This window comes from Penicillium samsonianum, assembly GCF_028829775.1.
Source record: "Penicillium samsonianum strain IBT 33392 chromosome Unknown utg000003l_segment0_segment0, whole genome shotgun sequence".
NCBI lineage: Eukaryota > Fungi > Ascomycota > Eurotiomycetes > Eurotiales > Aspergillaceae > Penicillium > Penicillium samsonianum.
In genome coordinates, this window is record NW_026643261.1 from 2,492,808 (window position 1) to 2,518,854 (window position 26,047).

The following is a 26,047-nucleotide window of genomic DNA, read 5'->3' on the forward strand; positions in this document are numbered from 1 at the left end:
CGGTAGTTTCCACAATTAGGTGGTGGTGAAGGGAAATTGTGTATGATAGGCAGACAGTCTTATCGTTAGAGCCCTGGAGTATATCGTACTATAATGAATATGCTCATATTGAGTAGGATAGAATCTATGAGTGGGATTGATGTTCGCAAGGAAGAAAGTTCAATCTCGCGGTGCTAGCCCTGGAGGGCTGAACTCGGAAATGTCTGGATAGTTATTAAGCACAGCACTACCTAGGTAGACCCCAGGGCACGGCCAGGGCTACCCGTGGACACTATATGTACCTGTTGACTCATTTAGCTGTTTCTCTTATACGGCTTGATCTACATAGCCATGTGGAGCCAAATCTAATATGCCAGGATGTTCCCGAGACTTCTATGTTGTACATAAATAGGGCTCCATCTCATACTTATATGCGCACTCCTCACTTTCAAGGTTGGTATGTTTGCCCTTTGGTATTGGAGCATCCCAGGGAAGGGTTGAGATCCGCATCTTCATCTTGGGGCTCTCCGTACGAATCGGAGACTCAAAACTTAGCGGATATTCTCAGAATGGTAACACAGACATCATCATAGGATAAAAGCAATGTGAATCTGTGAATCTGAATCCGGAATTCCAACAATTCGAGCATGTGGCAACGGGTGATGACGATATCAATCCCCACACAAGCCAGGGTTTCAAGACTTTTGGAATCAGGTCAAACCGGCATTTTGTGTGAGGGAACAAGATTACCTTGATAAGGTGGTATTGGCCAGGAATATTCCAAGAAAATAGAGAGTGGCCTCTGCAAGTTGACAGTCTCTGGTCTCTGCTTTGGTGCACGGTGTATGGTGTCTGGTGGCTGGCCTCTGGTCTCTGGTCTCTGGGGTAAATGGTCCTAAAGAAGGAACACAGATACTACATGCAAGAAAGAATCATCAACTTGAATATACAACATGCTCATTACCACGGTGGATCAGTGGCGTACCATGACGTCCCGAGAGGTCGAACCAAGATGGGCGGACTGTCGGGCCTTGGCAAATGACATCGCAGGGAAAGATCTCATTTCGTCATAGCTCTCCCCCGCCATCATCTCCTTTCTCTCTCCATTTTTTTCTCTCTTGATTTGTAGCTTTCCAGTCTTGCTTTTCTCTCTATTCTTCTTGTTTTGTTTGCAAAGTCCTTCAGTGGGGTTAATCCATCCTTCAACTTGTCTGAAACGAATCCCTCCTGGAAAATCCCTGCTTCAATCGCCAGACATCCTTCTTCTATCTCTCTATTTTCCTTTCTTCTCCGAAACCAACCCAAGACCTCCAAGACATCTGTTTATGAATCACAATTCTTCTTCGATATCATGAGTACAATACAGAATATCAAGAACTTCATTCGGCATGGCAAGCAGGCCCGCCTGGTCACCCCTCATTCTGAGCCGACGACCGACGTTTCCACCATCCATGCAGAGCCACAACGCCAACCGATAGGCCAGTATACACCTGATCTCGAGGCTTTTGGCCCTGAAGGCCGAGCCAATGCCCTCCAGAAACCTGATTCCCAGATCAGACATGATCGCTCTGTCGAAATCGAACGGCTAGTGGCAGAGGAGAACTTGAACCGATCGAAGATGCCCAAATACCCCGGTCTAGAGCGCTGGATCTTGGTAGAGAAGATGGGTGACGGCGCCTTCAGTAACGTCTATCGTGCCAAGGACTCGACAACGGAATATGGCGAGGTGGCCATCAAGGTCGTCCGCAAATTTGAAATGAATAGCAATCAGGTAGGTTCTACCGCAAGGTGCCTTTCTTTTTATTTTCCTTGTGGTTTTTGTGATTTCGTTTATTCGTTGTTACATGGTTTGCAATATGTCTATAAACATGGCCAATGCGTTCTGTAGAACGATCCTCACTATCCAACGGTCAAAAAAGTCCCCAAGGCGGCGGAGGTGCGCAAACAATTCTTTCCTGACGCATGACTTGCTTCCTGTCAATGGCGACTTCCGTCTGCCGGCGAAACGATACACTACCCCATAGCATACTATTGCCTTTGTGCATGGCTGCGCATCTTGTTTTGTCATTGCTGACTCTAATCTTTTTAACAGCGGGCAAATATCCTCAAAGAGGTTCAGATTATGCGCAACCTTGATCACCCCAACGTCGTCAAATTGATTGATTTCTCCGAGTCACGGCAATATTACTACATCGTCCTTGAACTCTGCCCCGGGGGTGAATTATTCCATCAGATTGTCCGATTGACGTATTTCAGCGAAAATCTTAGCCGTCACGTCATTCGCCAGGTTGCGGAATCGATAGAATATCTACACGAGACATCAGGTGTCGTTCATCGGTTGGTCATCCCGTCAGTCTAGATTTGCGGTTGTGAAAACTAACATTCTTATGAAGTGATATTAAACCGGAAAATCTCCTGTTCTATCCAATTTCCCACGTTCCCAGCAAGAGTCCCAAACCTCAACAACCAGGGGACGAAGACAAAGAAGATGAGGGAGAATTTATCCCCGGAGTTGGTGCTGGTGGTATTGGCAAGATCAAGCTTGCCGACTTCGGTCTGTCCAAGGTGATTTGGGATAGCCAAACGATGACGCCTTGCGGTACCGTCGGATACACAGCCCCAGAAATCGTCAAAGATGAGCGTTACTCTAAAAGTGTGGACATGTGGGCCATGGGTTGTGTGCTCTACACACTTCTCTGTGGGTTCCCTCCATTCTATGACGAGAGCATCCAAGTCCTTACCGAGAAGGTGGCACGCGGCCAATACACCTTTTTGTCACCCTGGTGGGACGATATTTCCAAGTCGGCCCAGGATCTGATCTCGCATCTCCTCACCGTGGACCCCGAAAAGCGGTTCACCATCCAGGAGTTCCTCGCACACCCCTGGATACAGGGTACCGATGAGGAGACTACCGCCGCCGCAGACGCACCCCCTCTAGCAACACCGTACCTCCAGACCCCTGAGAAAGGACCACAGCAACTCGACTCCTCCGGCGCCGAACACGGGCCCTACCAGCCCGCCAGTGCCCGCTTCCTTGATCAGCCATCCGTCACAGCAGATCGCCGCATGGATTTCCGATCTCCAGGCGCTTTCAACCTCCGTGAAGTCTTTGATGTTGGCTATGCAGTGCACAGACAAGAAGAGGAAGGAAAGCGCCGTGCGCGTCAATCCAACCGCGGTGGCACGGCAGGATTCCAATCGGCACTGGGTGCTCTCAACGAAGATTATGACGATGAGCCCGAATACAGCCACCGTATCGGAGGCCAACCACCAGCAAAGGTGGGCAAGAACCAAGGGGACATGGCCGGAATGGAAGCTAAGCTCCGATCCACGAACCTTGGCGCCCAAAGCAGCGCTGCACAGGCACGACAACCACCCCACCAGCCAAAGCCCAAACAGGGCTACGGGATGCATGACGCCACTGTCGCTAGTGCTGCAAAGAGCTCTATTCGCAAGCATCAGCAGCCGTTTGAGCTTACTCTGAACGGTTCCACATTGCTTGAGAAGCGTGGCCGTCGTAATCAGCCGGTGGCATAGACAGGATGTATTTCTCCATCAGGTTTATGATGTGATGTCTTCATAACTTCTTTGCACTTTGTTGATGAGCGATAATTTCACTGATATTTTTTTTATCTCTGCGCTTTTCTTTCATGGCTATTTTCTCTATTTTTTTGTTCGTTTTTTTCAAGCTCTTTGCACGTTATCGGATCGGTCCCGGAGAGGAACCTGCACGCTACATAGTCACAATTGGAAAATGGGTGAAGTGGATTTTCTTTTTCGCTTTCTCTTGAGTTACCGGGGAGCTTGCTTGGACTGGAATGGAGTTCTTCCTGGTCTTTTCTTTTCTTTTTCTTTTTGCTGTCGTTATCATAGGAGTTACGTCTATCCATATTTCTTAAGGATTCAATAAGCATATTTTTCAATATTTCCAGGTTGGAACCTTGCAAGGTTTCACTTTCATATAATCTTTCTTTTGGTAGTAGTCTCCAATTGGTCTTTTCGTTTGGTACCAATGTAGCAAACTCATTATGTACGAACGTAGACATAGAGACCGGTGGTAACTTTTTATAAGCTAAACACATGACGGCCATGAGACATGTGTAGCAAACTGCATAGGTTGTTATTGGAAAAGTTATACAACATCGAAATCCAACTCGCAATTAAGAGAAAAAAAAACACAAACTTGGTATCTTGATTGGTATCTATGTTCAAGTGTAGAGGCCACCTGGGAATGGTCACTGGATTATATGACGACAACACTTTATCCGGTCCATACATGGATATATTCCCCCGAGTGCTTTGAGCATGTAATCCATTGGTCGAATTATTCAGATCGCAATGGCAAGGGGACGGATATGGATGTTTTGTCCGTTTTTTGGTCGTGTTCTCATCTTGCACTTTCCAACACAAGCAGAAGGCTGTGTCAAAATCGACAGTATGCAAGACAGTTTTGGCAAACTGAAACAAAAGATTGAACTCGTTGTTTCTTAAAGAGTCTGCTTACCCCGAGTCTCGATGGGTAGGAGGCACATAGCCCCAAAGGAAGCCAGAATCAACGCGCCGGACGCATAGATGGGCGCGTTGGGGTCCGCGCTACCGGCATAGATAGCGACAAGCGGAGCACAGAGACCAGTAATACGGTTCAAGCAGCTGGAGATACCAGTGCCAGTACCGCGGTTCGGGGCGGGGAAGGTCTCAGGGGTATAGGCGAACAGGACACCGTACATGATGTTCTGGAAGAAGGCCTCGAGACAACTGCACAGGAGCTGGATGTCGGGGTTCGTGGATGCGGTGAAGCAGAACAGTAACACACCGGTGATCAGGGTGGAGATTGCCATGGTGCCCTTGCGACCAATGTACTTGAGCTCAACTGTCCAGCAAGCCAAAAAAGAGCCAGGGAGACCAACGATGGAGGTGATGGCGTAATTGCGGTAGGTGGTGTAGTTCGAGTTGGTCACGCCGCCGGATTGGGAGAGGTACTGCGGCAAGAAAGCGTTGAAGAGGGGATAACCCATGCCGATGGTGGCCCAGCAGAACCAGAGCAGAGCAGTATTCCAGCCCATGCGCTTGTTGGCGAACAGGGGCGCAATGCGCTCCATTGAGAATTTGGAGAAGAAGCGGCCCACGATTTGAGAGTAAGAGAGCCCCGTCTCTTTTTCGTGCACCTCGACGTGACCACCAATTTCGTTAAGAATGTCGCTGGTCAACCAGGTCTTGGTGCCGTTCTTGTGGGCAATGCCATGAATAGAGGCGACAGCTTCTTCCTGGCGGCCACGGGAGAGCAGGAACTTGGGCGACTCGTACAAGTGGAAGAAGAAGAAACGCAGGATAAACATAACAAAAGTGATGGCACCCAGACTAAGGACCAGGTAGCGCCAGCCCATGTTGTTCTCCTTGGTGCAACCTTCACGGCCAGTGCAGCTGAAGTTGGGGATGAAAGCCCACGCAAGCAGACTGCCGATTAACTGGCCAACGGGCCACCAGACACTCAACATGGTCAACATGTTGCCGGAGACAAAGGGGAGGAACTCCAGGAAAAGAGCACCATCAACAGGCAGGTTACCACCCACACCAAGACCCAAACAAGCGAACAGGGCACATGTTCTGCATTTATGATTAGCGTAGGATACAAAATGTGTTGTTTTCACATAGACTTACCCAATCCAAGTGGGACCACCACCGGCAGCCAGACCAAAGGTACCAGCCAGGAATAGAGTGGCGTTGAAAGCAAGACGACGACCAACAATATCAGAGGCAATACCCCAGAATGAGGCACCAATGCAGAGACCCAAGAATAGAGAGCAAGTGGTGAAACGCACCCACGTATCGGAGAGTCCAAATTCGTAAGAGATAGGGGTCAGCGTCAGGGCAACTCCCTACACATGGTTAGATTCGATCTGTGTGATCCGTTTGATTTTGATCTCCTACCTGAAGCCAAAGGTTGTCTGCTGTCCAACCAAAACCACAAAGGAAGAACAGTTCCCATTGATACCGGCCCATGCCGATATCCTGCAGGGCTCTGTTGATCACCTTTGCCTTGCCTGTGTGGTCAAGTTAGATCAAAAACCCAATTACATAGAGTTTCCACGCAGGGACCGGTCCGAAAATCCGGGAACAACATACGGTCATAGGCAGAGTCATGGGTAGCTGTGGAAACATCAGACTCGATTTCTGCACGAAGGGCTTCGAGGGTCAGATGAGTTGAATCCTTGGAGCCAGCGACACCATTCTCTGAGGAAGACGCGCTGTCCAAGCTCTGGTTGGACTCCTTGTCTGCCTTTTCCGAGAGGGAGTGGGCAGGTGCGTCGGCGAGTGGGATGACAACGTTGGGGAAGGTCGGACTATCCTTTTTGAAAGGGTTAAATTTTTCGAGTCCCATTATGACGGTTTAATATGGCGCTTTGGAATATATTGTTCAACTGCCTGGGATTTGCTGCTGTCTGTCAAGTATGTCGCTTTTCGCACGTTCTATTCCGTTCAGGTATCGCTGGGGATTCCGTGTGAGGCCGAGAGTGGATCTACAGATGTGGGGAGGAGCTGCAATGGGGTCATATGTCGTGAATCCTGGGGCAATTCGCTGTGGGCCGAAAGTGGCGCAAGGACAATGGTCGATATATACTGCTATCGAGGCTTGCAGATGGGCTTGTCGCTATCGCTGTCGATGAAATCGTTGTCGCCAGGGTGATGCAAGATCGCTTGCTACTGAAGAGCGGATCTGAAGTACCTCGTGCTTGGCCTTTGTTGAAATTGATTTCTTTTCTCTCACAAGGTGGTGATGAATAAAATAGAAATGATCCAAGAGCGTGAACCAGAAGTTCTACCACAGGGATATAAAGATAAAAGGCTAAGAGACGGAGCTCTAGCAAGATATATGAAGGAATTAAGGCAAGCTGGGGGTAGCTATACCTTGTCCAAGATGTTTTGAGTAGCGAGAGGAAATTTGGGAGATTGACACAAGAGGAAAGAAGAGAAAAAGGAAATTGAGGTGGGATTTTAGAGTTGCTATATACTATTGGGAGCATCCCGAGGATAGGCAATATGCTTCCTGTTTTTCCTTTTCTTTTTTCCTTTTTTTTATATATATTACGATTGGTCTTCTAGTACGAGATGTCATAATTGGCCAAGCCCGAAAAGCGGGACTGCTCGGTAAAGGTGTGATGATATCCTGCTATGGTCTGTAATTCGATAGAAAAAGGACCGGCTCGGGCCTGGAACTGGGGTCGGGTTCTTTACGGAGTACTCCGTACATCTGAGCAGTGTGAACATATCCCCGAGGTTACCCTCGGAGTGCATACTATATATCAAACCTGGCACCAAGTTGGACCTCATGGATGTTTTCGGGTCTGGGCACCGCCCTACCACCTACCGCCTATCATAAATGTACTACTAGTAGGGAGCTTTCCCACCTGAATACTTGACAATATATAATTCATATCTCCCCTCCTTTTCTTACAGTTGGGCTTGTATACATGTGATTAAGTTATTTCCTCATACGTTACATTTCAATATCCATGGTTTGGTAGATTCGACAGTCATCTTTTATGACTGGCAGTACCGGCAGAATCCAGGGGCGGTCCGAGGGGAAAAAACCAAGGTTCCACTATGGCGTATATCGTACACACAGGCGTATTATATTAATAAAATTGTTGACGTTAGTTAATAATTCACTGCCACACAGGGGATAGCTTAAAAATAATTCCTAAAGACCCGTAAGTGGCTGACGTTGGCCGCTTATACTTGTAGCACGGTCCAATGTTCTTTCGATCTAGGGTTGAACGCCACCAAAGCAAATCCGACATACACTATTCAGCCTCAGGGGTCTTCACCTGCTCTACCTTTATACCTCTCTAGCTACTCAGTATGCAGAACTCAGTCCCATACAACTATCGGCATATCATGTGCAACATTTGTAGAGACATATCATACATCGGAAAGTGTTGAAATAATGAACAAATTAACCCTGGACTTGAGCCGAGACCCCATTGGCCTCCACGATCCACCAGGAAAATTTTTGCAGTAAGACCACTTTATCCATACTCCATACGGAGTACCCTCTCACTACTCTTGTTTGGGGCAAAGTATTGAGAGTACTCCGTACTGAGGTCAAGAAACCGCATGCGTGCTCCGCTCGAACGTCACTCGTATGCATACTTTTCCTCTTCTCGCTTCTTTCCCAAGATACTATATAGTATTCAAACATTTTGTTTCTATATCTACAGTATAACGACAATCCCGGATCCTTGCGAAGATCAAAAACTAACGCTACAACATTGTAGAACAAGAGAAGAAAAAAAGGCTTGAACTCACGATGTGAAAACCATGAGTCTTGGCGGAGCATCAATGCCGCATTCAGATCAGGGAAATTCGCTTTTTGCTCTCGGCCAATCACAGCCTTTTAATGCTCCTGTAACTTTCCAAGCACTTCTCACCGGATAAATTACTACTACTTGCCATTTGGGGTAATCCCGGTGTTATGCCATACGATACCCTCTAGCCCACGAAATTCAAATGTTTGCTTGTCGGCAACTGCTCATATTCTCGACTTGGCGAAACTCTACACTGTGGATAATAATTTAGCACTCGGCTATGGTACTTGTGTGTCGCGGAACATCTTCTTCAAGAGGTCACTGGGATCTGAGGAATCGTGTTTTTACAACATAAGTAGTTGCAACAATTGTTGCCTCCGCTGAAGATACATTGCTCGGAGCAATGTACTCATAAGAGAATCGGTTGAAGGGCACGTTTTACTTTGTAACTACCTCGTACCTCCCTTTTTAATTTGCGAGTTGATAATCGGCAGTGTAATCACCTGAATTTGTGATTGACTGGAGCTCCGAACAAATTTCGAGCTCCACACTGCTGAAGCACACCACTTGTTAGCAGCTTACGATGTATACACTAGCAAGGGGGTTGTGCGCGATTCCTCTGGGCTATACGAAGTACTCCGTACGTTGTAGGACGCTGCAAGAGATTGTAAGTGCTCTGCACCAAGCTTGGGCGCGATTGAAATAGACAGAGATCCATCAATTGCATTATGTCGTGTACAAGACTAACATGTGAAGCAGATTCCAGGCCCGCCAATACTTTATTCTATACATAATGAAAGCCTAGTAGGGCAAGTTATTAGGCATTCATGACAGTCAATCGTATGGGGCATCATAAATAAGGAAATAACTAGGGAATGATTGAACTTTTTCGATATGATTTCAGAGGCCATACCCCACAGAACTCAAAATGCAGATACACCATGTAGTCTATTTCCAGACTCCGGGGTAATGCAGGAGCGGTTCGTCCTATAAGATATACATTCTTAAGGTTTATACTTTCTAGACATATTGTCTTGCCATAAACTCTGCATATGTGGGGATTCTTCCTTTGCGAGTAAGACACTAGAGTTCCTCGGTACGTCTGAGCAGCCATTCAAGGTGGCGATAAGCTACGCGAGGTTGGTACTGCGGTTGCATATGACCAGACTGGTGAGTCTGAGCCCACATCAGGCCACGCTCATAGTGCTGAACACCCATGACACCCTGAGGGCCATCAACACCAGTCTGACCATTCTCCGCAAAGACATCGGCGTACATGAGATCCGTCATTTTGATATCGATGGGGGCCTCTGGCTTCTTCTGGAAACCGAGATGGCCGTTCCAGGTCATATTTTGGATGGCCAGGAGTGTGCCGTTGGTGAGGATAATCATATCAAAGTCACCGTTCGAAATCAGAACACGGTTAGTAGCCTCGATCACCTGCGGCAAGACGTGCTCGATCGGGTTCGCCGAAATGTCACCTTCTTGCTCCGGGCCGGAGTTGCCACCGACGTACACGGGCTCGAGGGAACACCCGCTCCAGGTCCCGTTGGGTGCGTGTAGCGCTCGCTTGACATCTGCGCGATCGAAGTAGACGCTTGCTCCAGGTGCTTTGTAGTCGAGCGAGGTGGGGAAGGCGAGAACGTCCCAGAGGAGCGGGCACATCTGGTTGATCTCGTAGACGTCGAAGCATGGGTTGATGTGGAATACCTCATCGTTGACGAGGCCAAACAGACCACAGTCGTCGCCCAAGGTGCTAGATAACAAGGGCGGCTGGACTTCGGATGGCGGGAAAGTGAGGTACTTGTCGATGAACTCCTCGTATCCGCAGGATTTGTGCTTCCTATCGAGCTCCGCCATGAATGATTCATTGAAGTTGAACAGGTTCGCATTTTGGTGGACAAAGGGCACAACGGGCACTTCTTCCTGCACGGTGTCGAACTGTCCAATGCACGGGTCATATGCCAGCGCACCTTGGTAAATAGTCAGAGTTTGCATCCCAGCCTTTTGAATATTCGCGACAACTCACCATCTAGATCGAAATGCTCCTTGTCTTTTTCGTCGAGCATCGCAGCTGAGATGTAGGGCACGTAACGGCCAGCATAACTCTCACCAGTGACATAGATCTTGAAGTTCTTGATTCCAAAAATGTTCTGGAAGTTCTTGAAGAACTTGACAAAGTCCTGGGCCGTCTCTTCTTGTGAAACAGCAGTTGGTTTGCCGACAGAGTAGCCTGTTCCGATAGGCTGGTCGACCCTGCGAGATGTTAACAAGTTTATGGGTTCGTGTGCATGATAACTACTCACCACAGCACATTGGTCAGGTTGACCCAAGCATAAGGGTTCTCCACCGGGGCAAAAGTACCAGGTTGCCACATGAACCGACCAGTCTCTTGCAAGAAACTCTCCATCGAACTGCATCCAGGGCCACCGTTGAGCCAGATGGTTACTTCGTCTACAGGCTCGTTGATGGTAGGCTGAAAGATGAAGAAGAGCGACCTGGAGCTATTGTCCATATCAATTGGCACCAGACCAGAATACATCTCGCCGATATCAAATGGAACCTCCGGCAGGGAGTCCACCAGGTAAGCTATGGGTCTATTAGGATTTTGCTGTAGACAATGATACTATAACTCGACACTCACGCTTTGTCTTCTTGCTCAAGAAGCGGTAATCTTTGTCCGATTTCGCATGTTTCTGGTTACGAGCCTCAACTACCCGTTTGGCTTTCTCCTGTGGTGCTCGAGCTAACTCTGCAAAGCGTCCATGTTTGGAGGCAGTCACAAGGTCCGATCCAAGCGAAAGGGCTAGGAGAGCAGATGTTAAAATTGATTTGAGTAACATCTTGGACCGGTCGGTATGAATGGGCCAGGAGAAAGATGGAATGTGTCTCTTTTTTGTCCCCGAGGAGGGGACGCGGCTATATACTACCCCCGAAAAGGCCTACCAGTAGCCCCTAATTATGTACTCGGTAGGTCCATTTAAATTAATAAAAAGTCACCTTACCAGACTGGGGGATTCCAAGTGGATGATTGGAAGAATCCTTAGCTTCAGCCTAGATGATGCTTCTTCTGCGCTACCGGGCACAACCCCTCTGTTCGATAGCAAGTATCCACTGATATTGGCTTCGGCCATCCCGGGGTCAACCCCGGAAAGGAAGGGTCCCCTGTGAATCTTGCTGCTACTTCTTTGTCCCTAATCTAGGTTTTTATTCCGATGGTTTTATCCGCGGTTTTGGTAATTATAAAGACGATAATCTCATAAATGATTGCTGTAAGAATTCGGCCGCCTTGTGCACAGCTATCATTGGGACCGGATGAGCGACGGATTCCGGCGAGATCGACGATAACCTGTCACTTTGGGATAACAAACTCCGTGTGTGAAAAGCGGGGACAGCTCGCAATTGGTCTGGTGTGCTTCTTATCCCGGCTAAGCATCGTGTGAGGATAATCGGCTGCAGCAGTTGTAACGGTCTGATAGGCGAGGAATCTTCTTAATTATTACATGTATTCATATGCTGTAGTTACGTACTGCTCGGCCCTCCGGTCAAACCCTCACGTGTGATCATCACCTGACTATCTCCATCAGTGGCCATGTCGGGGAGTACTGCCATCGAAATGATCGCAGGATAAAGGCGATCGTTGTACGGAGTCTGAGCCGAGGTTCCCGCAGCTCTAAAGTATAGATCTTAAGGCATGCCAAGCTTTCCATTTTATGTGTCACTGGCTTGAAAGTACATGTTTGGGTGATCAGCGGGACTTGCTTTCTCTAACAGGCCCCCTTTTCGCCGGGGAGCATCAGCCAACGTGATTAACATGCTCAATATACATACTTTGTTTTGTTTTTGTTTTTTTGAAAAAAAAAAGCCTTCTAATGTAATTTTATTTACGAAATAAACAAAAACACAAAAAAAATGGACTCGCGGGGAATCGAACCCCGGACCACTCCCATGCTAAGGGAGTATTATACCACTAAACCACAAGCCCAGTTCGATGGAAGATGCAGCAGATTAATGTTTTATAAGCCTATAAACAATTTCATGCATGGAACTACGTGACATACAGGATTCTACACCAAGTAGGAGTTCTAGGGTTACATTTTACAATATTAGACATTTTAAGCTTTCTGCGTTTCTAACATTGAAAAGTTATACGGGATTTACATAAATCCAATAGCCGATAACAGTTGGTCAAACAAACGAAGCATGATCGTAGTGATATATATCTACCCGCATTATCATCTGGTTTCATGCGATTTCAGATATAATTTGGTTTTTGATATTGTATGTGCATCAATTCAATCCTTTGTTGTGTTTTTTTTCGTGGGAAGCGTAATTATATATATTCAAATACAACGTAACCCATATCTACCTACGAATGATTAATGTTATGCCTGGATGTAGATAGGTGCGTATGCGCTCCGCATGCGTTTCGGGTAGTCAAATTGTTTCACGGATGTCGGAAGTTCGGAAGTTCGGAGTTTGGCCACGTTTCTGAACGTCATAGCTATAGCCGACAAATACGTTGAATTATATCCCGTACACTGATAAATCTACATGTAGATAAATAAAACAAGTACCGACTGTCATTCTATATGAGGCCAACAAAGAAAACTGTTAAGTGATGTATATTAACCGTGTTATGCTGCTCAATTGAAAACGAATAGTAGTTCTGAAAATTCCCCATCTAGTATAGAACAGTACGATGTACATAGACAAAATAATTCCCGAAGGTGTTTGGGTCTGGATCGGGACACGATAGATCCACTTCCTTCCCTGCCCAATGATCACCTGCTCCGAAATTTTCGCTCTTAACTATTACACTTGAACACCAATGGGAATAATTCCGCGGAAAATTCTCAGCCTGGGCACTTTTGCATATGACTCCTTTGGAAGGTTTGATTGCTAATGTGCTAATACGTAACTCCAGTAATTCCCCTCCTTCAAACTTCTCAGATATCACCCCGGATCCTCAACTTCAGAAATTCGGGAATTCCTTCCTTCTTAATGCAAGTGGAGAGAATATAATAGCTGCTCTCTCCACATAGAATGTCTACCAATGTCGGGTCTGTCAACAACAAGACCGGCGACCATGCATTTGATATCGTGAACACCACCCAGAGCACCACAACAGCCCAAAGCACCACAAAAGTCTTTGACGAGAAGACTACTGTTCACATGGACAATGAGAAATTTGACGCGGAGGCTGCACCAGAGCAAGAACCCAGCCCAGGAGATGTATACCGGACAGCATCTACCGTGGCACCATCTCAAAGGTCAGCCAGAAGAGACCCCGTCAGTCGAGTGACTACAGACGCCGAAGGGAACATCTACCCGGAGGGGGGGTCTCGAAGCCTGGCTGGTAGTGCTGGGCAGCTTCCTCGGTCTCTTTGGATCGTTGGGCCTGGTCAACACCATTGGCACCTTCCAAGCATATATCCAAACCCATCAACTGAAGGAATACAGCTCAGGAACCAATGGTTGGATTTTTGGAATGTTTGCCTTTCTCACTTTCTTCTGCGGAGTGCAAATTGGTCCCATCTTCGATGCTCGAGGCCCACGCCTTCTCGTCTTTGCGGGTTCCGTGGTTGAAATGGCCATGATCATCCTCCTCGGCTTCTGCACCCAATACTGGCACTTTATGCTGGTCATCGGTGTACTGGGTGGAGTGGGAGCGTCCCTCATTTTCACACCGGCGATCTCGGCGATTGGGCACTATTTCTATGAGAAGCGTGGACTCGCAACTGGGATTGCTGCCACTGGTGGCTCTGTCGGGGGCATTGTTTTCCCTCTCATTCTGGAAGACCTCTTTCCCAAGATTGGCTGGGCTTGGGCCACTCGGGTTGTCGCGTTGATTTGCCTAATTGTGCTATCAATTGCAAATCTCTTGATTAGGTCCCGACTCCCGCAGAAGCCATTTTCCAAGGAGAATGTGCTTCCTGACTTCCGCATCTTCCGAGACCCGCGATTCGTACTCACTACCGCCAGCGTCTTCTTTATTGAGTGGGGTCTTTTCGTGCCAATTAGCTACATCTCATCCTACGCTCTTGACCATGGTTTCTCCACCAAGTTCTCATACCAGATCATTGCCATCTTGAATGCCGGCTCATTCTTTGGGCGATGGCTGCCCGGCTTCTTTGCCGATTTCCTTGGTCGCTTCAACACATTGATCGCAACGGTAGCGCTCTGCGTGCTCTGTAATGCTTGCCTGTGGCTTCCTGCTGGAGATAGTCTGCCTTTGCTGATCGTTTACGCTGCTATTTTTGGATTCTCAAGCGGCAGCAATATCAGCCTGACTCCAGTTTGTGTCGGCCAACTCTGCAAAACCGAAAACTATGGCCGGTATTACGCAACTGCCTATACCATAGTGAGCTTCGGGTGAGTGTTTTTTCCCCTTGTGATGTCACCTGCGTATCCATAACTGACATACTTTTGCCACCAGTACTCTCACCGGAATCCCCATTGCAGGTGAGATCCTGGCACGCTGCAATGGATCCTACTGGGGCCTTATCACCTTTACTGTCTGCTGCTATGCGGCTGGCCTTGCATGCTGTACTGCCGTAAAGGTCATCCAAGTTGGCTGGCGTCACCCTCTCGCGATCTATTAAATGTTTGGATTCAGTATCCGGGACTCCGACGCTGGTTGATTTGGTAATCTCGACACGATTTCACGATTTCAAAGATGAGTTTAGATAGAAAAGTTGGTTTTTTTTTTCTCGGCTTGCATTTTCTATCCAGCGTTCATGACTGAGTGATTTGTTATACATAGTTACTACTAATGTTTATATTTATCAATCTGTGATTGCAATTCTATAATTCACCACCCAGTCGGATAACGTTTCCGACATGATCGGTTCGGCCCTTCAGCCGTAAAAATAGCCTTCGCAATCGAATTGGCAGTTAGAGAAAATAATTTGCCGCCATTGAGGCAATATAAAAAACATAAATGTTGGTAACTCAGGTTCAGGTTCCCTGCAGGGCTGAACAGGGCAGAACACGTCGCATAAGATATCCGACAGGCACCGGATCTATGTAAACATCTAGTCACAATGATGCCTCTGTGCCTTATCCAGCCATGGATTTCACCACTGGGAATGATTTCCAATAGGAGCAGACTCAGCTCTCACCATGGAAACTATAAAGACACCGAAAGTTTAACTGAAAAACAAACATCGACATCACCCCTGGCCAATCCTGTCGCTGTGATGACATCGAATGTTCATTAATCCATCACCATTGAGTTTTCTAGCCTCTCACTACATATACGACGTTATGCTCGCATCCTTCCCTATCTTCCCTTTGTACCCGGGACTTTGCTTTCCATTCACTCGTCTCGAACTCATCTGGTGAGCATTTGCTTCGTTGCTAAACTTGCTATCTAAGGAGTCCTGAAGGTAGAATTGTCTTCTACATCAGTTCATCCAACAAACTCACAACGCCCGGAACCAACGGCGAACTTGAATTGGCCCCTGTTCTCCCCAAATCGGCCACATTTGCACAGTCGCCCTGCAAATACTTGCGTTGGTCCGAATCATGTTTCCAACAAGATGCTTGGTTCTGCTGGCCTGCTCCTGGACTCTCCTGCAGAGTGTCGTGGCTGTCCCGGATGTGGCGCTAGAGCAGCCCGGCCTTGAGGATCGTCGTCGAGAAGAGCGTGACTTTGGCCTGCAGGAGCGTCACAACCACCCTGATCTTGAAAGCTCGCTGCTTTCTGTCTTGTCCGAGGAGTTAGCTACGACACATGGCCCGAAGCCTGAGACCACTCCGGGAGGAGGTGGTGGTACTACGGCCCCCGGCGGAGGTGGAGGCACTACAGTCCCTGGAGGAGGTGGTGGCACTACGGCCCCCGGCGGAGGTGGAGGCACTACGGTCCCTGGCGGAGGTGGAGGCACTACAGTCCCTGGCGGAGGTGGTGGTACTACGGCCCCCGGCGGAGGTGGAGGCACTACAGTCCCTGGCGGAGGTGGTGGCACTACGGCCCCCGGCGGAGGTGGAGGCACTACGGTCCCTGGCGGAGGTGGTGGTACTACGGCCCCCGGCGGAGGTGGAGGTACTACGGTCCCTGGCGGAGGAGGTGAGTAAACTAGTACCGGTTTTTTGAAAGCACTCTTCTTACTCTTCCTGGTACTCAAGGCGGCACTTCACCCACTGGCGGCGGTGGAGGTACGACTGCCACCCCAACTAGCGGTGCTACTACGACAACCGGGCCTTCTCTTTCAACTGGTGGCAATGTTAGTCCTCCCCCAAGCGGCAGCGTTGGGCCATCACCCAGCGGCCCCGCTTCCTCCCCCAGTGGAACCACTCAGTCATCCACATCCACTCCCAGCAGAACCCCTCATCAGTCCTCTCCTGTCGTCACTGAAACCACTAACACTGGTCAGACTTCTCCCTCTACTAGTGAGCAGCCAAGCACTATCCACACATCTCCAACTGGAGGCGGTAGTGTGCCTCCTTCCCTATCTCCCAGCGTTACCAGCGTTGCCACTGGAACCGGAGGACTGGTTTGTCCCACTCCTTCTCCACCGGCTTGTCCCACTTGTTCTACATCCAAGGAGACGACGGTGGTACCAGTGACGGTTACTTGTCCTGCCGCCATAGTGAGCACCACCACCGTCACTGTCACATCTGGTGTAGGCTCGGGACCAACGGGTTGTCCTTGCCCCACTGAAGGTCCCGGAGGAGGTCCCGGAGGAGGTGCTGGAGGAGGTGCTGGCGGAGTATCTCCAAGTGGTAGCGCGACAGCCTCAACGACCACCTCTGGCGCAGTCTCCCCAAGTGGTAGCGTGACAGCCTCAACGAGCCACTCTGGAGTAGTCTCCCCAAGTGGTAGCGTGACAGCCTCAACGAGCCACTCTGGAGTAGTCTCCCCAAGTGGCAGCGTGACAGCCTCATCCACCAGAACCAGCACCAACACCCTGACTGAGACCATAACCCAGACCCGAACATCGACGCCCCTCGTACCAACCAGCACTAGAGAGCGTACCACAGTCACCACAGCCTCGCCCACCACACCAGCTACCCTCGTGACTTTGCCTACAACATCTGCACGTGTATCCCCCGGAACGCCAGGAACGCCAGGAACACCCGGAACGCCAGGGGCGTCGCGTATCACTCCACGAGCAATTATAAACCCCAATGTTGTTCGCCGACAGATATTTAGCAACACGACAGCGACGGCCCACTTCACCAACACGACTGTTGTCTCGAATGCCACGACTAGTGCAGTGAACATTACCCGTATTGCAACTAAGCCTGCCACCGAGCCTGTACCTGCTTTCCTGCCTCGCTTCCATCGTGAACGGAATCGTGTTTAGAATGTTTGGTTGAATTGAGAAAGAGTTGACTGAGATATTGGTTGGTTGTTTCCTGAAAACTTTTAGATCGGTTTGGTTATTGCCAGTTTTCGATAATTTTTCTGATAGTTTAAGAGGAGTTTAATGTATTTGGTGGTAATCTGATGTTACTAGTGTTTATCGAATTGGCCGGCTTGTGCGTATGGCCTTGGGATTTGTTTCTTCTACCATTAACGCAAGTGTCCCCAAGCAAGCCTTAGCCATCAGAGCCTCTGCTAGAAAGTACCAGTGACACTTCAAGACATGAAGCTTATGATACCTTGCTTGTGACAAGTCACGATCCACTCCCTCGAATCTATTTAGTTGGTGGAGCAGGGTCGGATATCAGAAAATACATGTGACAAGCGCTTGTGTTGAATGATGTATAGAAGGAAGAAACTACTTGGGTTATATGAGCTATAAGGACATAAATCTATCATTGGTTTGTCGTCTCTAAAACAAAATCACAATTTGGAATGTAGAAGCAGCAGCAAATTCACGAGAACCCAAAGTCCTCCAAACCCCTGTCAGGCATAAAGCTCATTCTCAATTTTCGCCTCCCTAGAGAGCCAAACCTATCTGCGATGCTGACGACGTCTATTTTGCCGATCAAACTCCTCCTCGTCAGAAATCTCTTCGACATCTGGGTCCCATTGAGTAGGTTGTTGCAAAACAGTGGGGATACAGCTGATGAGATCCTCGGCAACGTCTTGGTCAGTCTCCCGGTCGTTATGCTTCCTGAGAATCCTAATCGAGATAGGTAGGACAAGCTCAAGGTTACGGCACAACCGCTCAAACTGGGGATCACGTTCCACAACCGCACTTGTGATAGCGATATCAATTTCGCCAGCAATCTCCTCCTGTAACGTGGCAATGACATCGTTACGACGATGAGGTCCATGGCGAAGATAGTAGATTGCATCGTGAAGACATGACAAAACAAAAATACGCCGTTCGTTATAGGGATCATCGGCTAGTACACGATCAAGATCACGACGACGAGGCATCGTAGGCAAGTATCAGATTGGTGACAAAGAAGCTTATTGAAGTGTGACTTGAAAGTGGAATTTCCTAACAATTCCTGGACAAGCAAGGTGCAATCATACAAACTGAGTGTCCGATGATGCAGAATCCGAGGGGTTCCCAGGGATTGCTTGCGGGTTATGTTTGTATGAGAACTTGAGAAGGTGGTGGGGATAGGAGTTATTTATGCATTTGCATGGAGGAAAGTAGACACTGATTCGATTTCCTGGTTAATGTATTTGACAAAGACAGCAATGACGACAAAGATTTTATTTTTATTCTCTCAAGGAAGAAAATGAATATCGAACCTTTGACCACATTTCGGAAGACTCCTGGTTATGTTTTCGTCAAGAAAGAAATTCGTCTTCTCCGCCGTACTCACAAAGACACTATTTATCCCATCAAAAGAGAGAGTACGGTCCATGACAGGGTCTAATAATTGTAAGCTTTTGACTTGAGGGGGAAAAAAACAGATAGATCTTTTTATAGTTGCGTAGGAGTTGGAATACTGAGAGACTGGGCACAGCTCACAAAGCAGTCGTGACACCATTGCCATGACCTCTATGTAGATATCTTTTGCTGGGATTGTTAGGTTTTAGCAGTCTCATCATTTTTAAATTCGTATGTCAAATGTATGGACTCGATGAACAAAGGGGAAAGTACAAAGGGTAGGGCATGGGGCTAGTTAAACCAGGCAAGAAAAAACGCAGGTGACCATGTATTACCAAACAAAGGTTAAACTGCAGGTTCAAAAGCCAATGTGCGTGAATATTTTTCCTCGTATTTTCATTGCATCTTTCCAAAGAATTCATAGAGGTATGTTACTTGTCCGCTAAGGCCATCAATAGGAATTTTGACATTGGTTTGGACATGTTTTATATCACTTTCTCAACGTGTCCCCTATGAGTACTTTTCTAGTAGGCAAGATCAAATTCCAGCTTGAATATACATTACGTGATATATGCGCACAATTTTAGACATTTATTTCTCGTCTGATGGAGGCGCATTCGGTCCGATTTTGCATGGCTTTTACCGAGTTCATGATCTGCCAGTTTCCGCCGGAATCATTTTCCGTTGCTTACATGTACTACGTACTTGCTAAGGAATCTGGTCCCTGAGCTATAAGGGAGTAAACAAATAAACTACACCCTACGAGACTTTAAACAAGATCAACCACAGGTATACTTGTGACTATCTCTTATCAGTTGCCAAGGTTGAACTGATAAACCTGATACGCCCCACAATCACTTGAGCCAATGACGCAACAACCTGCCTTATTAGGCTTAGCCTTGGATTGGCTTCTCCACATGATCCAGTACGAGCCCGTCCCCCGCGTTTACTTTGTAGTTAAAGCACATGAGAGATCGATAATCTTGTCGAATTATTTGAGGTATTCGAGCACATCCACGATGTACTGTACATTCTTGAACTACATAGTCATGCGGTCTGTACTAGACTCGTCTAGCCGCGGTTACTGCCGGGGCTACGACGGGGCGATGGTCTGAGTGGAGGGACGCTGTGTAGCACCTCCACAGTGCATATGTACTTGTCCGGTTGGAGCTGCCTAGAAAGGCTAGTGACATGCAACCTTGGAATGTACGCCGAGGATAAGATAAGCGTGATAATAATAATCAAGCGCCCAGGTGGCCCCCGGGATCATTATCGAGCTCAGCTATATGAGCCCCGTTCCTCAGCCCTGGAGGGCGAGTGACTTTCTACTCATTATTTCCTCGATTGCTGACACCCTTACAATAAACAAAGACCTCGCTTCCCTCACCCTTCTCCTCCATCAACTCGTGGACTATCACCACTTCAACTCTACTTAGATGGCGGTTGTCTTTGTCTCTCACTGTCCCCAACGGCTTCATTGGCATTCTTATACTATATCTCTGTGTCAAGCTATCCGCAGAGCCAGTAGAAAAAGTATCCGGACGTCTAAACCCGTTCGCTAAAACAATTGTCGCTATTCAAGAAAACGTAGTGACAAACCAAGAACAAGAACAATGTCAATCGAAATCGTCCCGCTGGCTCAGACCGACATACCTGGTGCTGTAGAATGTGTGCAGAAAGCGTTTGCCGACGATCCCTATTTTCGCTGGGCGTTTGATGATCCATCTAAGGTATGAAATATCTTTTGCGCAAGCAATGTCTCCGAAGACTTCGTTGTGGCTTTGAAAAAAAAACATACCAGAAAAAAAATAAAGAAAGAAAGAAAGAAAGAAATAATGAAATAAAACGAAGTGGATATCGAACCAAGTAATAACGGGGTCTGACAGTTTAACATCCAACGAAATGCAGCCTCCCTCGCTGCTCACCTCCGATATGGTATCAACTGCGACTGCCCAATTTCTGTCGCCAAGATAACTCGCGCTGCAAATGAAAGCAAGAGCGATGGCGACATCCGCCTACCAGCCGGTACTGTGGTTGGCGTTGCCTGGTGGTACTCGCCACAGGCGCCTTCCATGACACAAACCTGGTCTGTTTGGGCGCAGGACTGGCTTCTTTCCTTCCGCCAGCTCATGAACAATATCCGCTTCCTGGGTCGTGGTGGTCTGAATGTGCACCGGTATTGGATTTGGAAGCAAGTTCAGCAAACCGCGCATGATGCCATCTGGCAGGATCCCCGTGGGTACTATTTTTGCAATGTCGTCTGCGTTGATTCAGAGGCACGTGGTATGGGAGTGGGAAAGAAGCTCATGGAGGATGTCATGGAGAAGGCCGATCGGGAGAATATGCCGTGCTACCTCGAGAGTTCCAAGGGATATCCAAACGTGGGTATTTATGAAAGAATGGGCTTTGAATTAGTCAAGGAGATTGAATGCGTGGATGGAGGGGATGTTTGCAAGGTATGCCCTCTTAGCTGGAATGTTCCCTGTTAAATGACTGACGCACGCCATCCCAGTTATATTGCATGATTCGCAACCCAAAGTCCAAAGAATAAGGCTGTGATAAATTTTCCAAAGCCGACACCGTTCATTAACACAAATACACAGGGAGACTGTGTGATACATGACTTAATTAGTAGCATTTGAATTGCAAGCATTTCGGTAACTGTCATCTTTGATTGCTTTAATAGCGTGTGCGAGATGATGGAAATAATCGAATATAGCATTTATGAGCTTGGCTTTTTCAAGAGTTAATTTATTTTCCAATCGACTCTTTTCTGGTTTTCGGCCAGGAAATGTCACAGCAGGGTATGAAGCCCTCTTTCACCCACTGATAAACTTACTGCATCCCAGAAGACTTTGTCTGGGAATTCATTGACGCTCACCATCATTCCGTATCAAAATATATCCTCTTTTGCTGTCGTGGTAAAGTCGAACACTGAGAGTGGGAGAGGCACCCGACCGTTGCCCCTCAAGTGCTGCTCGAGATGGCCCCTGGTACACCCGAGGATCGCGACTGGAAAGCAGTCGTAGATGAATCCCCCAATTTTGGGGACCAATCCATAGCTGTACCTAGATTGGGTAGCTTCAAGCTTTCTCGGGTTATGCCTATTTGAGAACAAGAGGACTTCTACGGGTCGCTCGATACTGTCGACAAACGCCTGCGAAGCGATAGCCCGGAATTCAGATGAATATGAAGTACGGATGGTGAAATTCGGCCTAGGCGAGCCGCTTATGATGCTTTATGTCTCACTCTTTGGGATCAGCCTAATCATGTACATATGGAACTGATCAAGCCCATTTTCCTAGCAGTCCCATCAACACCAGCCCACTGATCAAGGAGATCCCACCGGTCAAAACTCTTCCTAACGTCGCGTCCAACATTTCACCTCCCTCGATGACCCAGTCACGCGCCCACATATCAACGACACCAACCCACACCAGAATACCAGCAGACAGCGCGTCCAATGTTCCTAGTGCAATCAAAGTGCCCTTCGAATTACCATTGAAGGTGTGAAGAACACCAAGCCCAATAGCCATACCAATAGGCGTGATCAAGGCAAATGCCACCGCCATAGACGCTTTGGAAGGGAATATAGCTCCCGGTAGGGTTGCAATACGAGCACCGAGTGCCAGCCCTTCAAAGAATTGATGAAACACAATCACCACCAGAAGAGTCTTGTAAAACGAGTCCCCAGCAACGACAAGGGTGAGGCCAATCAAGATACTGTGGAAAAGTATACCCGCTTCCATGACCATGACCGAAAATTTGCTGTTGGGTCCGGTAAGATCGAATGAGCCGTGACTGTGCCCAAGACAAGCCAACGTGGGCTGTTGCTGTTGCTCCGGGGAGTGGTCATGCTGTCCCTTTTGCTGTGTTTGCTGAGACTCGGATTCGGACGGTATAATTTCGGCGGAGCTCTTCTTGCTGTTGCGAGCAACGATAATCCTGTGGCCAATATATTCCAGCAAGAAAGCAATGAATATACCCGCCACGACTACCGCGGAGGTAGTCGCTTCGTACTCGAGTTCCCCCAAGCACTCGTTGGTAAACATGAGGTTTGCATGCGTGTATAGCTAAGAAAAGCAGTCAGCAAGTGGTACATCTTTCAATGCCGAGATTACTTACATGGATGAAACCCGTGGCGATGATGATGCCAGTTCCGAATTGTTTGATGACGGTCGAGACCACCCCATTGATAGAGGCAAATGGAAGTTTCATCAGGAGAATAGGGGCAAAGACACCAATTGAACTAGTGACAAGGACAACAAACAAAGTGCCAATTCTCAGAGGGATGTCATAGTCTCTTGCTCGGATACCACACGATGAACCACTGCTTTCCTCTGATTCACCTTCACCCACGCAATGTCTGGAATGGCCAAAGTCAGTAACGCGCAAATTTGGGGAAATGGTTATCAGCTTACTCGACGCCAGCATGGAAGTGGCAGTTTTGTTTGGCTTCGCTTGAGGATTCCTCGTGGTCATGTTCACTGTGACTCTCTTCGGACCCGCTCTCGGCTTCCGTTCCTTCTTCTTGAATCAGGACATCGTTTCCATCTTCATCCATGCAATATCTTCGAATTTTGTAGGTTAGTATATGGTCACAAAGATACATACCTGCGGACTTACGACTCGCTTCCGTGAGAGTGACACCCAGTGTATTGCGCTGGTACTCCGGTTGTAGGGGTAGATGTGGCTGAAACTAAAACTTCGTGGCCATCTCCATCAATACAGTAGATGCTTGAGCCATGAGTATGACAGCCAGTTACAGATGATGTTTGTGCTGATGTTGTTGCTGTGGCTGCATGTACCCTGGCAATGCCCAGTGATATAAGGAAAGGCGTGAAAATGAGCATGACGAAGGTGGTGCTCTACCCCTTTCGCAAACAATAATGATGGGATTGTGATTGAGATTAAGATTGATGCAAGAAATATGTCACAAGTGAGGAGTTTTCAGACGATGGATCCTGGGAGCAATTCTCTCTAAATGGCCGCTTGGTATATGAAAAAAGAGCCATACATAGGTGTCTCACCCCCAAGGTTCTCGATGCCAAGCGGAAGACCTTTCCATCTTTTCGCCAAGAGCAGGCCTGAACTTTCAATTCGGGTTTTCTCCGGAGAATATCGCCTATGCAATTCTTGTGCTCTCAAGGTACTCCCGCCTAAGCATCTTGGCGACCCTCCGCCGAGCCTTTGTCTTGGCATCAGTCCGAGATCTTCTGCGCTGATTGCTGGAGAAAAAAACTTTTAGCGAGAGAAGTGATCGAAGAAGCTCTCAAGGTCCCCTCTTGGCAGGTTGCATGATCTGTGTACCGAGAAAGATGGAGAAAACATCCCGTTTTCTCTCCTAGGTATTGCGTGGATTGGATCATCCGCAGACACTGCGAAAACGAGCATAACAAAAGCCACACTTGGCAAACAGTTGGGAAAAACTAAAATCGTCGTGTATAGAAGCTTTGGAAACTTTTTAAATCATATAAAAGCAGCTCCGTTCGTTGTTGGAAATTTGCCTTCTGTAGTTTCCAAGCAACTTGCCTCGATTATACAAAAATGTTTTTGTTCAATCTCATTATCTCCTCTGCAGCAATTGCTGCTGCTCTACCGACCCCCGAGAGCTCTGAAGTCAACCAATCCCAGCCCTTCTCTCAGAATGGAGTTGCACCTTGGAACGCCGGCGCTGTGAATCATTTCCCCATCCATTCAAGCTGCAACGCAACCCAGCGTCGCCAGATTGAGCTAGGTCTTAACGAGACTATCGCTCTCGCTGAACATGCACAAGACCATATCTTGAGATGGAGAAATGAGAGTGAGATCTACAGGAAGTATTTCGGTGATCGCCCATCCATGGAAGCCATCGGTGCATTTGATATCGTAGTCAACGGGGAGAAGAAAGACCTCTTGTTTCGATGTGACAACCCGGACGGAAATTGCGACCTTGAAGGTAATGCACTATGCTCTATGTGGGAGATGATATACTAAATATCTGAACCAAATAGGCTATGCCGGACACTGGCGAGGCGAAAATGGCACGGATGAGACAGTTATCTGTGACTTGAGCTACCAAACTCGTCGTTCTCTCTCGACCATGTGCGGCCTTGGATATACAGTCTCGGAATTTGAGACCAACACCTTCTGGGCCGCTGATCTCCTGCACCGCCTATATCATGTTTCTGCCATCGGACAGAACTGGATAGACCATTTTGCAGACGGATATGAAGAGGTCATTGACCAGGCGAAGAAAAATGCCACTCTATCAACGCGTGACTCGGAGACCCTTCAGTACTTTGCGCTGGAGGTATATGCTTACGACATTGCTGTGCCGGGAATTGGCTGTCCAGGTGTCCAGCATAAGCATGATGGACCCGATGTTGATCAGACAACATCCGAGGCTGTGACTAGTCAACCAACTCCTACTGCAACAGATACCGATGCTGCTTCAACAACCTCCGAAGTACCTCCGGTGAGTTGCTCTATGGGTTGCATTGTGGTGATTAGAAACTGATTTGAATAGAATTGTCATACACATGAAGGAGGCGAGCTCCACTGCACTTGAGGTTTCATCCTATTGGAACGGCAAAAAGCCCACTCAGGCAATCGAGACAAAGATCAAATATTGGCGAGATAATAGCCCTGACGTAAAGGGAATTGATGGGTAATTTATACCAGGGAGAGACGGAAGAGGGGTTCTATTGGGCCAAGGCACCAGCCTTAACAGATTAAGAGATTGTAACATAATATGATCTATATTATTACTGAGCCTATTTGCTTCCATATGCTGAATAAAGGGAGATATGTAAATTGTATGGTTTGCATCTGGGGCCCTCGTGGTCTTGTTCGTTTTAGACACCAGCTGGCATGATCATGAGGCATGCTTGGCTGGTGTTACTCCAAACATCCGCCTGATGCGTGAAACCGCATAATTAAATGCTATAGGCAGAGTAAAGTCCGATAAGGAGCTTAACTAGCCGAAGTAGAAAATTTCTCTATCTGGCTGCCTTTCCGTTATCTGTAACATGATGCAGG

At 47.8% G+C, this 26,047-nt stretch overlaps 9 protein-coding genes across 9 annotated transcripts; 4 read left to right on the top strand and 5 right to left on the bottom strand.

Moving 5' to 3' along the window:
* The first annotated feature begins 1,064 nt into the window (after nt 1-1,064).
* N7471_004534 (serine/threonine-protein kinase) lies at nt 1,065-3,910 on the top strand. Its single transcript, XM_057277253.1, has 4 exons — nt 1,065-1,750; nt 1,868-1,915; nt 2,072-2,316; nt 2,373-3,910. The coding sequence occupies exons 1-4, from the start codon at nt 1,331-1,333 to the stop codon at nt 3,514-3,516; spliced, it is 1,857 nt and encodes a 618-aa protein (XP_057136863.1). The 5' UTR covers nt 1,065-1,330; the 3' UTR covers nt 3,517-3,910.
* A 556-nt stretch (nt 3,911-4,466) lies between these two features.
* Nucleotides 4,467-6,358, bottom strand: N7471_004535 (Major facilitator superfamily domain general substrate transporter; the record flags this gene model as incomplete). The annotated part of the gene is made up of 4 exons (XM_057277254.1): nt 4,467-5,583; nt 5,638-5,855; nt 5,908-6,020; nt 6,103-6,358. The coding sequence occupies 4 exons, from the start codon at nt 6,356-6,358 to the stop codon at nt 4,467-4,469; spliced, it is 1,704 nt and encodes a 567-aa protein (XP_057136864.1).
* A 3,010-nt stretch (nt 6,359-9,368) lies between these two features.
* sxa2 (putative pheromone processing carboxypeptidase (Sxa2)) lies at nt 9,369-11,128 on the bottom strand (the record flags this gene model as incomplete). The annotated part of the gene is made up of 4 exons (XM_057277255.1): nt 9,369-10,258; nt 10,315-10,541; nt 10,592-10,874; nt 10,930-11,128. 4 exons carry the CDS (start codon nt 11,126-11,128, stop codon nt 9,369-9,371), a joined length of 1,599 nt encoding a protein of 532 aa, XP_057136865.1.
* A 2,203-nt stretch (nt 11,129-13,331) lies between these two features.
* On the top strand, nt 13,332-14,890 carry N7471_004537 (MCT family MFS transporter; the record flags this gene model as incomplete). The annotated part of the gene is given in 3 exon segments (XM_057277256.1): nt 13,332-13,586; nt 13,597-14,660; nt 14,725-14,890. 3 exon segments carry the CDS (start codon nt 13,332-13,334, stop codon nt 14,888-14,890), a joined length of 1,485 nt encoding a protein of 494 aa, XP_057136866.1.
* A 1,769-nt stretch (nt 14,891-16,659) lies between these two features.
* N7471_004538 (uncharacterized protein) lies at nt 16,660-17,514 on the bottom strand (the record flags this gene model as incomplete). Its single annotated transcript, XM_057277257.1, has 1 exon — nt 16,660-17,514. One exon carries the CDS (start codon nt 17,512-17,514, stop codon nt 16,660-16,662), a length of 855 nt encoding a protein of 284 aa, XP_057136867.1.
* Nucleotides 17,515-18,189: 675 nt separating this feature from the next.
* On the bottom strand, nt 18,190-18,621 carry N7471_004539 (uncharacterized protein; the record flags this gene model as incomplete). The annotated part of the gene is made up of 1 exon (XM_057277258.1): nt 18,190-18,621. The coding sequence occupies one exon, from the start codon at nt 18,619-18,621 to the stop codon at nt 18,190-18,192; it is 432 nt and encodes a 143-aa protein (XP_057136868.1).
* A 1,742-nt stretch (nt 18,622-20,363) lies between these two features.
* N7471_004540 (GNAT family N-acetyltransferase) lies at nt 20,364-21,760 on the top strand. Its single transcript, XM_057277259.1, has 3 exons — nt 20,364-20,757; nt 20,914-21,483; nt 21,540-21,760. The coding sequence occupies exons 1-3, from the start codon at nt 20,641-20,643 to the stop codon at nt 21,576-21,578; spliced, it is 726 nt and encodes a 241-aa protein (XP_057136869.1). The 5' UTR covers nt 20,364-20,640; the 3' UTR covers nt 21,579-21,760.
* A 468-nt stretch (nt 21,761-22,228) lies between these two features.
* zrfC (putative ZIP Zinc transporter) lies at nt 22,229-23,995 on the bottom strand. The gene is made up of 4 exons (XM_057277260.1): nt 23,654-23,995; nt 23,449-23,598; nt 23,153-23,393; nt 22,229-23,100 (listed from the first exon to the last, which is right to left on the bottom strand). Exons 1-4 carry the CDS (start codon nt 23,878-23,880, stop codon nt 22,315-22,317), a joined length of 1,404 nt encoding a protein of 467 aa, XP_057136870.1. The 5' UTR covers nt 23,881-23,995; the 3' UTR covers nt 22,229-22,314.
* A 579-nt stretch (nt 23,996-24,574) lies between these two features.
* aspf2 (major allergen Asp F2) lies at nt 24,575-25,680 on the top strand (the record flags this gene model as incomplete). Its single annotated transcript, XM_057277261.1, has 3 exons — nt 24,575-24,965; nt 25,021-25,484; nt 25,555-25,680. 3 exons carry the CDS (start codon nt 24,575-24,577, stop codon nt 25,678-25,680), a joined length of 981 nt encoding a protein of 326 aa, XP_057136871.1.
* Between the last annotated feature and the right edge of the window lie 367 nt (nt 25,681-26,047).